Consider the following 13,435-nt stretch of genomic DNA (forward strand, 5'->3'; position numbering starts at 1 on the left):
GGGCGGGCGGGCAGCGGCCCCGCGCCGGGCGCCCCCCGAGCGGGAGGCGGTGCGGGCGGGCGCGCGCAGGAAGGCTGCGCGGCCGGGGCTGCCTCGGTCGGATACGGTGCGGGCGGGCCCAGGAGGGGCGGAGCCGGCGGCAGAGAGCGATTCGGGCGGGCGTAACTGCGAACTTTTGTTTGGCGTGTTGTGCGAGTTAGTTTCCGCCGCCGGGACAGAGGCGCCGGCCGGGCTGGGCCGGGCTCGGGGAAGCGCTGCACGGTCAGAGCTGTTTTGCCAGTTGCTGCGGCCGGGTCGGTTTCCCCGCCGAGGGGCGAGAAGCGCCGGCGACAGCAGGACGAGCCGCGGCCCGGGGAGCGGGGCATGCGGGGCCGCGAATCCGGGCTCTGAGCCGCCGAGCCCCGCCAGGGAAGCGCCGCGGGGTCGGGGACCCCCGACGGAGCCATGGATCCCGGGCAGCCTCAGCCGCAGCAGCCGCCGCAGGCAGCGCAGCCCCCGGCCTCGCAGCAGCCGCCGGCGCCGCAGCCCCCGGGGGGGGTGTCGGGGGCCCCGGGCGGCGCGGCGCAGCCCCCGGGCGCGGGGCCCCCTCCTGCAGGGCACCAGATCGTCCATGTACGGGGCGACTCGGAGACCGACCTGGAGGCGCTGTTCAACGCCGTGATGAACCCCAAGGGCGCCAACGTGCCGCACACGCTGCCCATGCGGCTGCGGAAGCTGCCCGACTCCTTCTTCAAGCCGCCCGAGCCCAAGGCCCACTCCCGCCAGGTGAGGGGGGGGGGGGGGGGGCCGCGCCGCGGGAGGGAGGAAGGGAGGGAGGAGGACGGGCGGCCTCCCCGCCGCCGCCGAGCTCCTCCCGGGGGAGGCGTGGGGGGCAGGGGAGTCCGCTCGCCGCGGGGCCGAGCGGGGCGGGGGGCGCCCGGCCGGGGCCGTCGCGGTGCCCGCTGTCTTCCCCCCCCCCCCCCCCTTTATTTGTTCCTGGCCGGGGCGGGGGCCCCGCGGCCCCTCTCTTCCCGCGCCCCGGGGCACTGAGGGCAGCCGGCGCCGCGGCGCCCGTTGGCCCCGGCCCGGTCTCCGGCGGGGCCTCGGGCTCCACATCCGCTCCTCGGCCGGTTCCGCGGCCGCTCGCTCGGCCTGGCCGGGAAGGGGGGGGGCTGAAATCCGTGTGGGAACGCTTCGCGTGGAAGGCGGGGCGGATCTCGCTTTGGGGTGGAATCCTCCCGCGTGGGGGGGGCTGCCCGTCCTGTGAGGGGGGGTAACGAGGTGGTGCCTGGCTTCCCCCCCGCCCCGCCGAGCACTATGGATGTGGCCCTGCCACCATTTCCTCGCTGGGCAGGGCCCACCCGCGCGCCCCCCGCCGCCTGCCCCCCGGGCTCGTGCGGGGTGCGGGGCCGGGCCGGCCGTGCTGGGGCTCGAAGCGGGGCGGCTGCGGTGCCGAGCGTCGGGGCGGCTGAAGGCGAATGTTTCGGCCGCTGCTCCCCGCGCTGCGGAAGGAGGGCTGTGCCCGCTCGGGTGTTGAGTTCAGCGGTGAACTTTGTTGCCAGGCTGTGAAGCGGGTTTTACTGTCGGCTGTTGCCGCTTGGTCTGCGTAGCCAGCGGGAGCGGAGCGTGCCCTGCACGCTGCGCCTGGTGCCCGCGTTGTGAGGGGTCTGTCAGCGTTTCCATTGTTAAACTCCTGCTTTGAAGGATTTATAGCTTGGCTTCGGGAGTCCGCTCCAGGCTGAACCTTGGCAGGTACTCCCTCAGTCGAGGAGCTAATTCGTTTTCCAAATACTCGAAAAATCAGTTCTGGCCTTCAGATCGCAAGAGCGAAGAGAAAATAGAAAGAGGTGGGGCTGGGCTGCCTCCGTGGTTCTGCTGGCTGCTGCCTTGCAGACCTTTAACGGCCCGCTGAAGTCCAGCGAGGAGCACGGCCGTTGCGTGGAGTCGTCTCTCAGCTGTGCGAGCCTCGTCGCAGCTCCGCCGTGCACAGAGGAGACCTGGTCTGCGCTCAGCGGACGCTTGGTGCCGTGCGTGGTGAAATAGTTCCGCGTTGGACACGTGCTTCACCCGTGTGACGTTCGTACAACTCGTGCTTTTGAGCTTGGCGCTATCTTGCTTGTGTGTGTTACTCTTCACCGGTGATGCACGTCTGGTTGGATCGCCGTTCCTCGTGCCGGTCGGCGGTTCCTAGAACATCGACTCGAAATTCAGCTGAAGCCAGAGGATCATTTGCTTCGTTGTTTTTTAAAATAAGATTGTTTCCATTTTCCCTTGTGTTTAGTTGTGCCACAAAAATACTCTGTTTAACAGGAGTTCTGTAAGTTTCGGTTCTTTCCCCCACTTCTCAAGAATTGAAAAGCCTCAAATTCAGTTGATGTGCAACTTGCGTACTTTGTTTAAATGTAAGCTAATTCGTTTCCAGTTTAACATATGAAATTTCTCACGTGCTTGCATACAGATACAGTGAAACAGAGCTGTCAGTCTCTGTAAGAGTGTGTAAATGGGGCCTCACGTGTGGTGCAATACCTTGTGTAGAGAGGTGTGGCAAGGGCCGATGCATGCATCTGATTACAGGTGTCCGTGTTGTTCTGGTGTGCCTACAAAACCAATTAATTGATAAACATATAAAAAGAGGTCAATATGGCTTTAATCCAGTTTTCAGAGCCGCTCTTTTTTGTTTCACAGTGGACACGTATTTACTACTGGCAAAGAAGCACTGTGTACTTATGACTGGTAACTCTGGTAAATGGTTTTGTGAGTCACTTCTGATTGACTGGTTCAACAGTGGCTGAAGCTTTGTTTTGGATAAAAGCATGGGATGAGCTCTTTATAAGCTCCCAGTACTCTTAAAGTGTGGTTTGTGTGCGAGTTAGGAAATTTTGTACTTGGTCTTCCTGTAAAGGTTTTTTTTATGGTTGAGTTCGGGAGTCTTCCTCTGTTAGAACTCACTGCTGTCAGCTGGCATTTCTTTGTTGCTTTTTCCCTTGTGTAATCATTTAAACCCTTGCAGAGGGTGTATGTGTGGGTGTCCTTGCACCCCCACATCCCTGTTTCAAAAGGAAAGTGGGAAATTAACTCCTCCAGCAGAAGGTGGGTGCAATGGTAATGGGTGGGTGCAGTCTGGTGGTGAACCGTGCAATATGCTGTATCAGGTCTGCTGACTGCGGGCATGTTTTTTTTTTTTTTGTAACCCAGCACCACAGAGTAAGAAAAGGGCAATTTAGCGCATACTCATAGTTAATATTTCTTGACTTGCACAAGGGCTTTTGTGATGCTAATTAACCAGCCTGCTTGGAGGCTCTCTTGAACAGTAACAACTGGAAAAATAAGTAGGACTTTAGAATGACTAACTTGTGAGTTTCTTCTGAAAGATTTGTTTAAAGTGAAGTGTCTTCTGACAGCTGCATTTCTGCTGAAATACAAGAATCTTAACGGGAATAATTTCACTCCTGGCAGGCCAGCACTGATGCAGGGACAGCAGGCGCCCTGACCCCTCAGCATGTCCGAGCTCATTCCTCTCCAGCATCACTGCAGCTGGGAGCCGTTTCTCCAGGGACACTTACACCCTCTGGAGTAGTGACTGGACCTGGAGCTCCATCTTCTCAACATCTCCGCCAATCTTCCTTTGAGATCCCTGATGATGTGCCTTTGCCGCCAGGTTGGGAGATGGCTAAGACACCATCCGGACAGAGATACTTCCTTAAGTAAGTAAAACTTGTTTTCAGTTAGCTGTATCTCTGGTGTTTTTTTTTGTTGGTGGTGTGTGGTGGGTTGTTTTGGTTTTTTTACAGTCTTGGAATTTTAGCAAATTTCATTGTGTTTAAAATACATATTTTTATAAGTGTGCTCCTCATTTTAAATAGGACATCCTACCACTTCACTATATCTCCCGTATCAACTCTCTACTGTTTCTGAAAACTGTGTGGTACTCCGAATATTTATCCTGTCTTAATCTTAGCTAAAGAATGTTATCCATTATATTTTGTACTAAAAATCAGTGAAATGCACATAGCGAATTTTAAACAATGTGACTTTCGGGTTTGGTGAATCTTGCCAGAGTGCTAATACAAGTCAAAGTACATTTTGCCTCATTTTTGTGATACAGATGTAAAAATGTAAAGTAACTTTAGAAACTATTGTAGTGAGATTTTATCAGAACATCTTATTTTTTTGAAGAAGGACAATTGTGTAAGTATGCAATCAAAAGGTTTTTGCCTATTCTCTGCTCATGAGGAAATTAATATATCTGTTTGATAGGAGCGTTTGGGTCTGTAACTCTTAACTCATCTACGTTCCCTGCAGTGGAAGGGAAATTGCAGAACTTCTAACATTTTTTTCTTGTTCCTACAGCTGTAGCTTTTTCACACAGTGAAACTAGTATCACCTTTTCTATAACTGAAGAGAGGTTACACATGCCGGCCATCTGACACCTAATCCATCAGGGAGCGTTTTCTTTTGTGCCGTGTAGTTTTGCAAAACAGCAGGAGCTTGTCCGTCTTTCTGAAAGCATGCCCACCAAGATGCATAATTTGCCCTCAAATATTTTGACTATATTTTGAGCATTTTATTTAACTGCAAGTCTCTAAATAACCCATTATATGTCATTTTCGGGGCTGGGAGAGGGGAGGGGCAGCACACTGTGCTATTTGCGTAAAACTTGTTTCAGCCAAGAAAAACATCTTTATCCCTACCTTTCTTGCTAAAAACATTGTCATTGATACATGCATTCGATTGAAGTAGTTGAGTTTGTAGCTTTGAAAACAAGTTTACATGTCTGCAATGAAAATGGAACTTGCAGAACTTCTTAAAACTGTTTCTTGTTCTTACAGTGACGGTGTTTCCACACAGAGAAATCGGCATCACTTTTTTGAACCAAAAAGAGATTACAGCAGTTGTCTGACATGATTTAAGTCTGAAGGTTGCTTTGGAAAACAGTCATTCTGTATTTGGAATGCGAGAATGAGCATTTGCTATAGATCTTGAAGATGCGATATTTTCTTTGGTGAAAGTTAACAAATTGGCATATTCTGGAATGTGAGCTCTTCAGTGGGCACAAATGGAATTTTTTTGGAACGGTGTAAGTTTATGCCATTTGAGAACTGTAGCTCATTGGACCTTGAGGAAAGCACAGACTGAGTTTCAAAATGAAAAGCAAACTTTGTTTTGACTGTGCTAAGGAGAGCTCTTAAAGAGCAGCTTATGAAGCATAAAAAATAGATACTTGATTTGTAAGTTTTACTGTCACAAGCGTTCATTTGTGATAACACTGTCAGTTTTACAGAAAATAGAATGGTTTAAGAGATGCAAAATTTCTTCAGGCTCTTGTAATTGATTTTTTAAAATTATGCTCATTCAGGTGAAATCAGGGGGAAAGATTTATTCCTGGAAAGCTTTTCTGCAGTTTCATTATTACCACAAAAAAACTTTTCCTTTTTTTCTGCGAGTTTTTTTGCCCTTTCTTGGTGTCCTGGTATCCATTTCAAAGGGTCAGGTTTCAGCAAGAACAATAGAGCGCCTGAGACTGGAAAGTACACACAAGTCTGGCAAACTCATCTGCATGAGCAAGATCGTTTGTTCTCAAGCAGACATCCAAAGTAAATGATTGAAAGAGCTGCTAGCTGTGAAGGATGTGTCTTGAAGGGGAAAGGAGTGGAAACAAACCAGGTTGTTAGGAAGAAAAATAAAGGCTGTACTTTTTGAACCTCTCCCCGCTGGGTCACATGCTGACCTTGGGAGATTTTAAACAGCTTAATGGGCTGTTTTCTTTTGGCTTTCCTTGGGTGATGCTGTGGTATGGGAGAGTCTAATGAGGACAGTTCTGAAGGCTCTGTTTTACACGTGAAGAACGTTTATTGTTCTGAAAAGGTTGTTGAATACTGTCTACAGGTGAGATCCACCAGCTTCACTGGAGTTCATGAGGATGTGTAAAAAACATTTCAATACTAGCAAAATGTTTGCTTTGTGTGTTTAAGAAATCCAAAGAAATGTAAGAATTACTTTTAAGTGGCAAGTTTCTATTTCAGCAGCCTTTTGCAGTGTTGAGTGATAAGTTCTATCTTATACCTACAAGCCCATTAAAACTCACATCTTGTCTAGTTATGAAGTGTGAGTACCAAGATTCCTGATGCTAAATCCATTTGATGTGGTTCCATCTACCATATGCAGAGTTCCGGTGTCTCTTCCAAGCTTTTTTGTTGGATTGGCTGCATTGCGCTCTGTTTCCATTTGCTGTGTTCTGTAGCCACTCCATGAACAGCCTGGTAATCAGGCCCTAGAAAGATCTTTGCAGAATAGGTAACAGTATTAGATTTTTTCCAGATGTCGGTAAGCCTTATGGTTATAGTTACCATAGTATACTACGATGCAAACAGAATAATGTAAAATTGAGTACTGTACTTAAAACAGGCTGGAATATAGTTGCTTCCACTAATCAGTGGGTCAAGCATTGCAAGGGTAGTAGTTTGCGCAGAGAGATAAAAATAGCGCATATGGGGGAGAAAATACTTGTCTGTATATGCAGATACACACATAGAGTAATTTAGCCAGATATTTTATATACATACCACACATGTATCCCTGCATATTAAAGCAGGGTAAGAGTGGTAGTGTAGGGACTGAACCGGAACTACTCCTGTAAATCAGTCTGTCCTCTAGATAAATAGACCCCTCTATATATGAATGCCCAACGTATGATTTGCCAGAATTCCACTCATTAGCGTTCATCTCACTGTTATGAGTAGGACTCCTGAGTATGATTTTCCGTTAGTGAAAATGCAGATGACTTTGGCTAGTGAGTTAAGACACGCTTGCTATGCAGCTGGTGAAACTAATACTATTTTTTACTGAAACTGCTACTTAAATAGAGCTCGTAAGTTAAGACTTGCCTGGTCAGTAAGTGGTCATGTCTTAGTCATCTCAGCATTGCTGTGTGGCACGCTTTAGCCCATTCTTAAACACGCAGTAAAACAGACTCGCTTGGTTTATGCGGCGATGTCAGCAGCGTTCCTTTTTAACCACTTCCTCTTCGCCAGCTGCTGGTTGACATTTCAGTGAACTACGGAGAAAGATAGGGGATCGCGCTCTGGGCAAAAGATAACGTGCCATGGGAGTAGCAGGCAACAACTTGCAGAAGGAAAAAATAAGTTTCGCTCAATTTTAGACTTACTCTTGTATCGTTTTAACTTAGTGTTATGCTTTTAATTTCTACAGAGCTTGTGTAATACATCTTCGCATTTTGCAGTGTGAGGAGAAGTTAACTGATGGTCCAGCAAACAAGTCGTGTAATTATTTTTCCTACAGGAAGTAGTTCTTGCAAGCGGTTTATCAACAACTTCCTATTTTTTTTTTCTGTGAAGTGTTGAATGACTTCCTGAAGGAGGCCAAGGTGGTTTTCATTAGTATCTGTGGGTGTGTTTGAGGTGTTTACCCATCTGGCAGAAACCTTAAAAATAGATTGCTGTTACATGTTTCTTATGTGCTCTATACAGGGGTATGTTAGGGGTTGGAAGGGACCTCTGTTGGATGTTATGAAACCAAATTGTTTTAAGATAACAGGGAAGTTCGTTGCCATGCTTTTTTTTTTTTTTTTTTTTTCTCATGCCACACAGGAAAAATATCCAGCAATGCTGTTCAATTTCTCTTGCATCCCATTTTTGCCCCTGACTGGAACCACCCACTATACTAATATCATCTGCTGCCTTCCTCCTGCTCTTCTCCCCACCCTGGCAAAGTAATCTTAGTCTTCCAGGGCAGAAGATGTTTATTGGAAAAACTGCCGCTACAGTTGCATGTGTTATTGAACACTTTAATTTATGGGGGAAGTGCATCTTCAGATTCACCAGTTAATGTGAGTTCCTTTGTCTATGGTTCTATAGCTCAGGCTGGTTTGTCACTGTAAGAGCTGTATTGTTTGAAACCAAAAATGCAACCAGTGTTTTTGATGGGTTTATCACTTTGTCATGCTTTTTTTACTAAAAAGCAGTTGAAGATTTTTGTTTGCTAAAGTTTATTTGTAATTTGTCAAATTAATTTCATTTTTATATTGATACTGTCTGAGTGTTTATGAAAATATTCCTAAGATTGATGATCTAAGAAGACAAGAAGCCGTGAAATTTGTGCAGGGGAAAATGGGCACTGTCAGTCTCAGAACATAGCTGGAGGAAAGAAATACTTGTTAAAACGCTTTTAAAGTAAAACATGCCATGGTACATTTTTGGCAACTTAAGAATTTTTTGTCTTGGAAGACAGTCTTAGTACTACTAAGTGTCTATCTTTCCTTTTACCTCCTACTTGAAGAGTCCTGTGAAAGAACAATGATACAAACTTTTAAATTTGGAGTCGTACTAAAGGTTTCCATATCTTTAAAAGGGTGGAGGAAGAATAAGGGCAAACCTGCCTTGTTTGTGTTAGCATGGAGACTGAGCTGGGAGGAGGATGAAAATACATCTTCAGCCTTCTGAATTCAGAGAACTTGCAGCCAGCTTAGTGGGTGGGCATCAGTGAAAGCCACGGCACACGGTGCTTTGCTTGTGTTTAGTTTAGTTTTGCTTAAGAAAAATTGCAAACAATGATATCCATGCATTCAACACCCTGCCATACAAGGTAATTTTATAAGACTATTCCAAAAACAGTTTAATAGGTGTGATTGCAGGTAAACCAAAAACATACTCTGTAGTTTTCACTAATGTATTTTCCTTTAATTTTATTATTCCTTCCTTTGTATTATTTCTTTTATCCCTGTTATTAAAACATATTGGCATCTATTATCTTCAGAAGAAGATAGAGTTGGGGAAAAATACGGGATATGTGGCAGTTAGTTGTAAGCTAGTAATTAAATGAACTCTGAGGATTTTCTTTTTTTTTTAAATCAACTGTTGATCTGTAAGTATATCTCTCAGGAAAATAATCTTTGTGCTTTATAGTGTCTGATTTGGTGCCTATGGAAATCTTTGCATAAACTCTAAAACACACTGGATTTAACTTCTGCTGAGAGCTTCTAATACTGGAGGGGAGCATGCACCAGCTGTAGAAAATGTAGTGTGAATATAATTGCTACAAATCTAAATGGGATCTGAATATACCTGCAATGGAGAGAGAAAGCAATGGCATACTTGGAAAAATAAGGTTATATTGATGCAACGCAGTGTTCATTAAGAAGGAAAAATATGGCTGTTTCAAGTAGCAAACATTAAAACTAAACCTTTCAACTTCCCTTATGGAGTTGGTCAAAATTTCTTCTGATTTAACTGTTGAGAACACCAGTGTAGTTTTAGTTTATATGCTTTAAATGCCTAGTACTGTTTTATAGCAATGGTCTCCTATGTCCTGAATCAAATTTGAGAGAAGTTTTATCTTACTGTGGTCTGAAAGCTTTGTATTGTGTTGAAAGCTATGATAGTGACTGAGATCTTTATTTACTAGTCTTTTATAATGAGAACTCTTAGAGTCTCCTCTCAGTAACAAGAGGAGGCTTGTGATACAAATTTAATCAGAATTTCATGTTTAAAAATGATGCTTCTGCAATTCTGCTTATTAAACATTTAGTCAGGTTGTATTTGATCAAAAAGTAGTAGCATCAAGCTCTGTGGGAGCAATTACGCTGCTATGGTACCACTTCTGTTTTCTCAGGTCTTGACCTCTTCTAAAGACAAACAAGAATTTGATATAAATCATGATGAGTGTCTTCTCTTATCCTTTTGCCTGCCGCCTTGTGTATGTTGAAGATGGCAAAGGATTATAGTTATGTTTTTTTTTAGTAGTCATCTGGTTTGTAGCATAGGGTAATGTGTAACCCGTCAGTCACATCATGGAAATTCCCACTCGATAGAAAGCAGTGGAATAATAAGAGGATGTTAATTTGAAAGTTCCCATGAAAGTAAGACTGGCGCTACCCCACCAGTTTTTGCAAATAATACTTCTAATGGGTAAATGCAGTTGAACTGATCAGTGGCGTATGTGGGTAAAATCATACCAACTTTTACCAGCTTCATCTCTGGAAATGAAAAAAAATCAGTAGCTTTAAAATTCCAAACATAAAACCACCATTTATAGTTTGCTCAGTTTCCCTCTGCAATTGTGGTGCAACAGCTGCAGATTTTTAAAAGCTGACACAGAGCAAGCGAAGTGGTTTTTTTTTCACTCAGTTTATCTATTTTTACAGTAGACTTCCAGAGAAAGTAACTTGTTACCACTGGGAATGCTGAAATACTTAACAGCGAGTCCTAAATTGGGCCACATGTAAAATTAAAGCAGAGTTCCTGGTTTGTTCCAAAGAAACTTTTTCATTTATTGGACATAAGCAGTTACTGGATGACACCCAGGAGAGCAAGATGTGTTACTCAGGGCTGAGATACAAGATTAACTGTTAAAAACTAGTCTGATATTAAGTACGAGCAGTTTCTGTTCAGTTCTGGTTTAAGACTAGACACTTCCCCCTGCAGCCAACGAAAGAAAAACCCAAAATGAGGTAAACAGCTATAGAGAGCTGTCAGCCAAAATGAGAGATGCGTCTCTTCTTTTTATATGTGGCCAGACCACTGCATGTGTTTATCTTCATAGCTGGGAACAAATTCAGATGATGTAATTAGATTTCATTTAACCTTTTGAAACTGGTAGCTACTCGGTTTTCCTATTAATTTTCTGTCCTTGTGTTTTTATAAATTCCTACATCTTTGCATTTATTGTTTGTACATGTAAACATTGTCCCCTCTTTTAAGGTGTGGTGTTTTTTTTTTTTCTTTTTTTTTTTTTTTTAAATTTTCTTTCCCCCAAACAAATTGTTCTTGATGATGTAAACCCTAATACTTGAATGACTCGGCTTCCCTTGTAAATTCTGCAGAAAATTTCACTTGATAGAATGCAGAAATTAACAGGAGATTTCTGTGAGTGGCTGTCCTCTGACAGATGGCCCTAGTACGTGGTCAGGATACCGTGTAGTTGACCCAAGAGAAAGACAGTTGTCTGTAGGGGAAACTTGACAGCCTGGGGGTTACCATAATGTCAAAGAAAATTCTTGGGAGGAGGCTGTGTATTGGAATGCTAAGACAGATGTCGTGTAATGGCAAGATGTACTCTCATAACCAGCTTGCTAAACCTCATTCGGATATAAGGCTGTACTGGGAAATTTACCAGATAATCTATATTTATTGTTAAGCATTTAAGTAGAAATCTAGAGCATGGGGGAAATTTGTCAGTAGTATGAAAATGGTACCTAATAGCTGGTTTTTTGGTGGTTAAAACTGGAGTTTTGTTTGGAGAACAGGAGTTTTTGAAAGGCGTGACTAAGCTGTCACTGTTTCATGGCCTCCTAAAGTGCTGCTTGGAGTCTGTTTTCTGGGATTCACTCTGCTGATGTTGTATCTGGCTTTTAACTAAGTTACTTCAGGCTGTGTTTCAGGCAAGTATAGCTAGGTTTTCTAGCTTGACTTAACCAGCAATTTAATAATGTAAAGGTGGCTTGTAAAGTGAGACTTTTACCAGTATACTGCCTGTCAGTCATGCCAGTTGCTAAGGAAACAAAGCTGTCTTGAAAACAGTCTTGGACTTTGCTTTAATTTCACTAATGAGACTTTGCTGCATCATAGTGAAAGATCAGATCCCTTTTGTGGAGTCTCTGTTGTGTTGTTTGGTAACTTAGATCAATGTTAGTGGCTAAGTTTAGTTATTGATTATTTCATTGAGGTTATGAAGCCTTTTTTTTTCCTGCTGAACTGTGTTACAGGGAAGTCAAGTAAAGGTCATTTACTATTTCTAGTTTATCTCCAGTGGGTTCTGATTTATGGAGAGCTTTGTTGGAAGTCTGTCTGCACTACAGAAGTCTATTTAAATAGTGTTACTGCTTTAAGGATGCCTTTCCCTTTCTGATTACGTGTTGTAACTGAAATGCTAAGTAAACGTTTTGCCTTTTCTGGATATGTTATAAATTTAGACATTTATGACGTAATAAAATATTATCTGAAAGAAAACAAGGATAGGTTGTATAGGCAAAATGGATCTCGTTGGTTAAAGGAAGGAAACGCAGCTTCCAGGTAAATTTTCTCACAGGGTCTCGCTTTCCTTTTTTACTTGTTGTTCCTATTTGAAAAGCTTGGTTGTCAGGTCCTCTGCAGTGACCTTCATTCCAACATTTATATAGTCTCTTCAGAATAGTGAGAAACAGAGTAAAAGAGAGATTTCTGTCATGTTTACTACCTATGTTGATGATATAGTTAATAGAGTTGGTAGACCTAAATATCTAATGCATATACAATTCAGTGGTCATTTTTTTCTTTTTATTTGTAAAACCTTTCTCATTGTCAGAGTAACCAGTGTTGCACGAGTTAAGGGCATGAAATGAGATACACTTAAAAAGGTGTAATCTGACATATAAAAGGCTGTTAAAAAGAAAAGGTGAAAGGACTTGGAAGGATGTTCTGTGCTCAACTTTATAGGCCATTTTTTGGCCTATAAATGAATGAAAATGTATGAAAATCATGTTTGTAGAAAAAAATAATGCTGTGCTTTAATTGGAGTTTAGGTGTCTGTTGACTTCTGTGCAGGTCTTTGGGTCAGGACAAATGATACTTGTTTAAAAACAAAAACTTGTAAATCACAGAATCACAGAATAGTAGGGGTTGGAAGGGACCTCTGTGGGTCATCTAGTCCAAACCCCCTGCTGAAGCAGGGTCACCTACACATTCCATGGTTACAGGGCTTTGTGCACATGAGCCCAAGGAAGCTAAAACTGCCTGTGTTCTAGTTTGTGTATGGGTAGATTTTTGTTATGGTGCTGTCGACATAATTAGACGTATGTTATCATCAGTGTAGAGACATGTTTAATTTTCTTACCTTCTGTCCATAGGCATATGCACACTTAATTTCCATCTGTGTATATCACTTAAACTCACTGGCTAGAATAATTTAATATTTGGACTGAAGTAAGCATTCCCCTTTGTAACAGGTTTTCAATTTTTAATGGGATTCTTACTCTGAAACTATTCTAAAGCAGACCTAAGATATTTGGACCAAATAATTACTAGGTAATAGAGGCTAGGAACTTCCAGGTTTATAGTATTAGGAGAACTGTTATAATCAGTATGCTTGTGGAGTATTGGTTTTGTCTCTTTTTTTAACCATAATGACTAATAACTGGAAAAACATCTATTGGATGTTTCACAGTGTCGTGATAATTTAGTCACTGGGCATAAGGAAGAGAAAAAGTGAAACAGACCTTAGCATACATAGTTAAGAATTAACATTTTAGCATCCCTATTAACAAGGTCAAAGGAAGTCTTAATTACATTCTTTTAAAAAATAGTTTGCAATTCAAATTTGTGCCCATTTTTTATTATGTTGTTAGATGGGTCTTGACACGATCAGCTTTGTGTCATAGAGATTTGTTGAGGAACTCTGACAGTTCATTGTTTTCTTAATGAATTAAATGTCAGTTGTATGTGGTAGTGTCTCCAGGAAAAATGAG

At 43.4% G+C, this 13,435-nt stretch overlaps 1 protein-coding gene across 4 annotated transcripts in view; it reads left to right on the plus strand.

The window, feature by feature from the left end:
• Window positions 1–116: 116 nt before the first annotated feature.
• Window positions 117–13,435, plus strand: part of YAP1 (Yes1 associated transcriptional regulator) — a 92,937-nt gene continuing 79,618 nt past the window's right edge. For 2 of the 4 annotated variants that reach the window (XM_075417893.1, XM_075417915.1), the window contains exons 1-2: window positions 117–765; window positions 3,436–3,683. In XM_075417893.1, coding sequence (XP_075274008.1) covers window positions 445–765; window positions 3,436–3,683 — 569 coding nt within the window. In that variant the 5' untranslated portion in view covers window positions 117–444. The remainder of the gene's footprint in view (window positions 766–3,435; window positions 3,684–13,435) is intronic. The other 2 variants (XM_075417899.1, XM_075417906.1) reach the window with 1 other exon arrangement.

Source organism: Opisthocomus hoazin, chromosome 1, assembly GCF_030867145.1.
Source record: "Opisthocomus hoazin isolate bOpiHoa1 chromosome 1, bOpiHoa1.hap1, whole genome shotgun sequence".
NCBI classification, from domain to species: Eukaryota; Metazoa; Chordata; class Aves; order Opisthocomiformes; family Opisthocomidae; genus Opisthocomus; species Opisthocomus hoazin.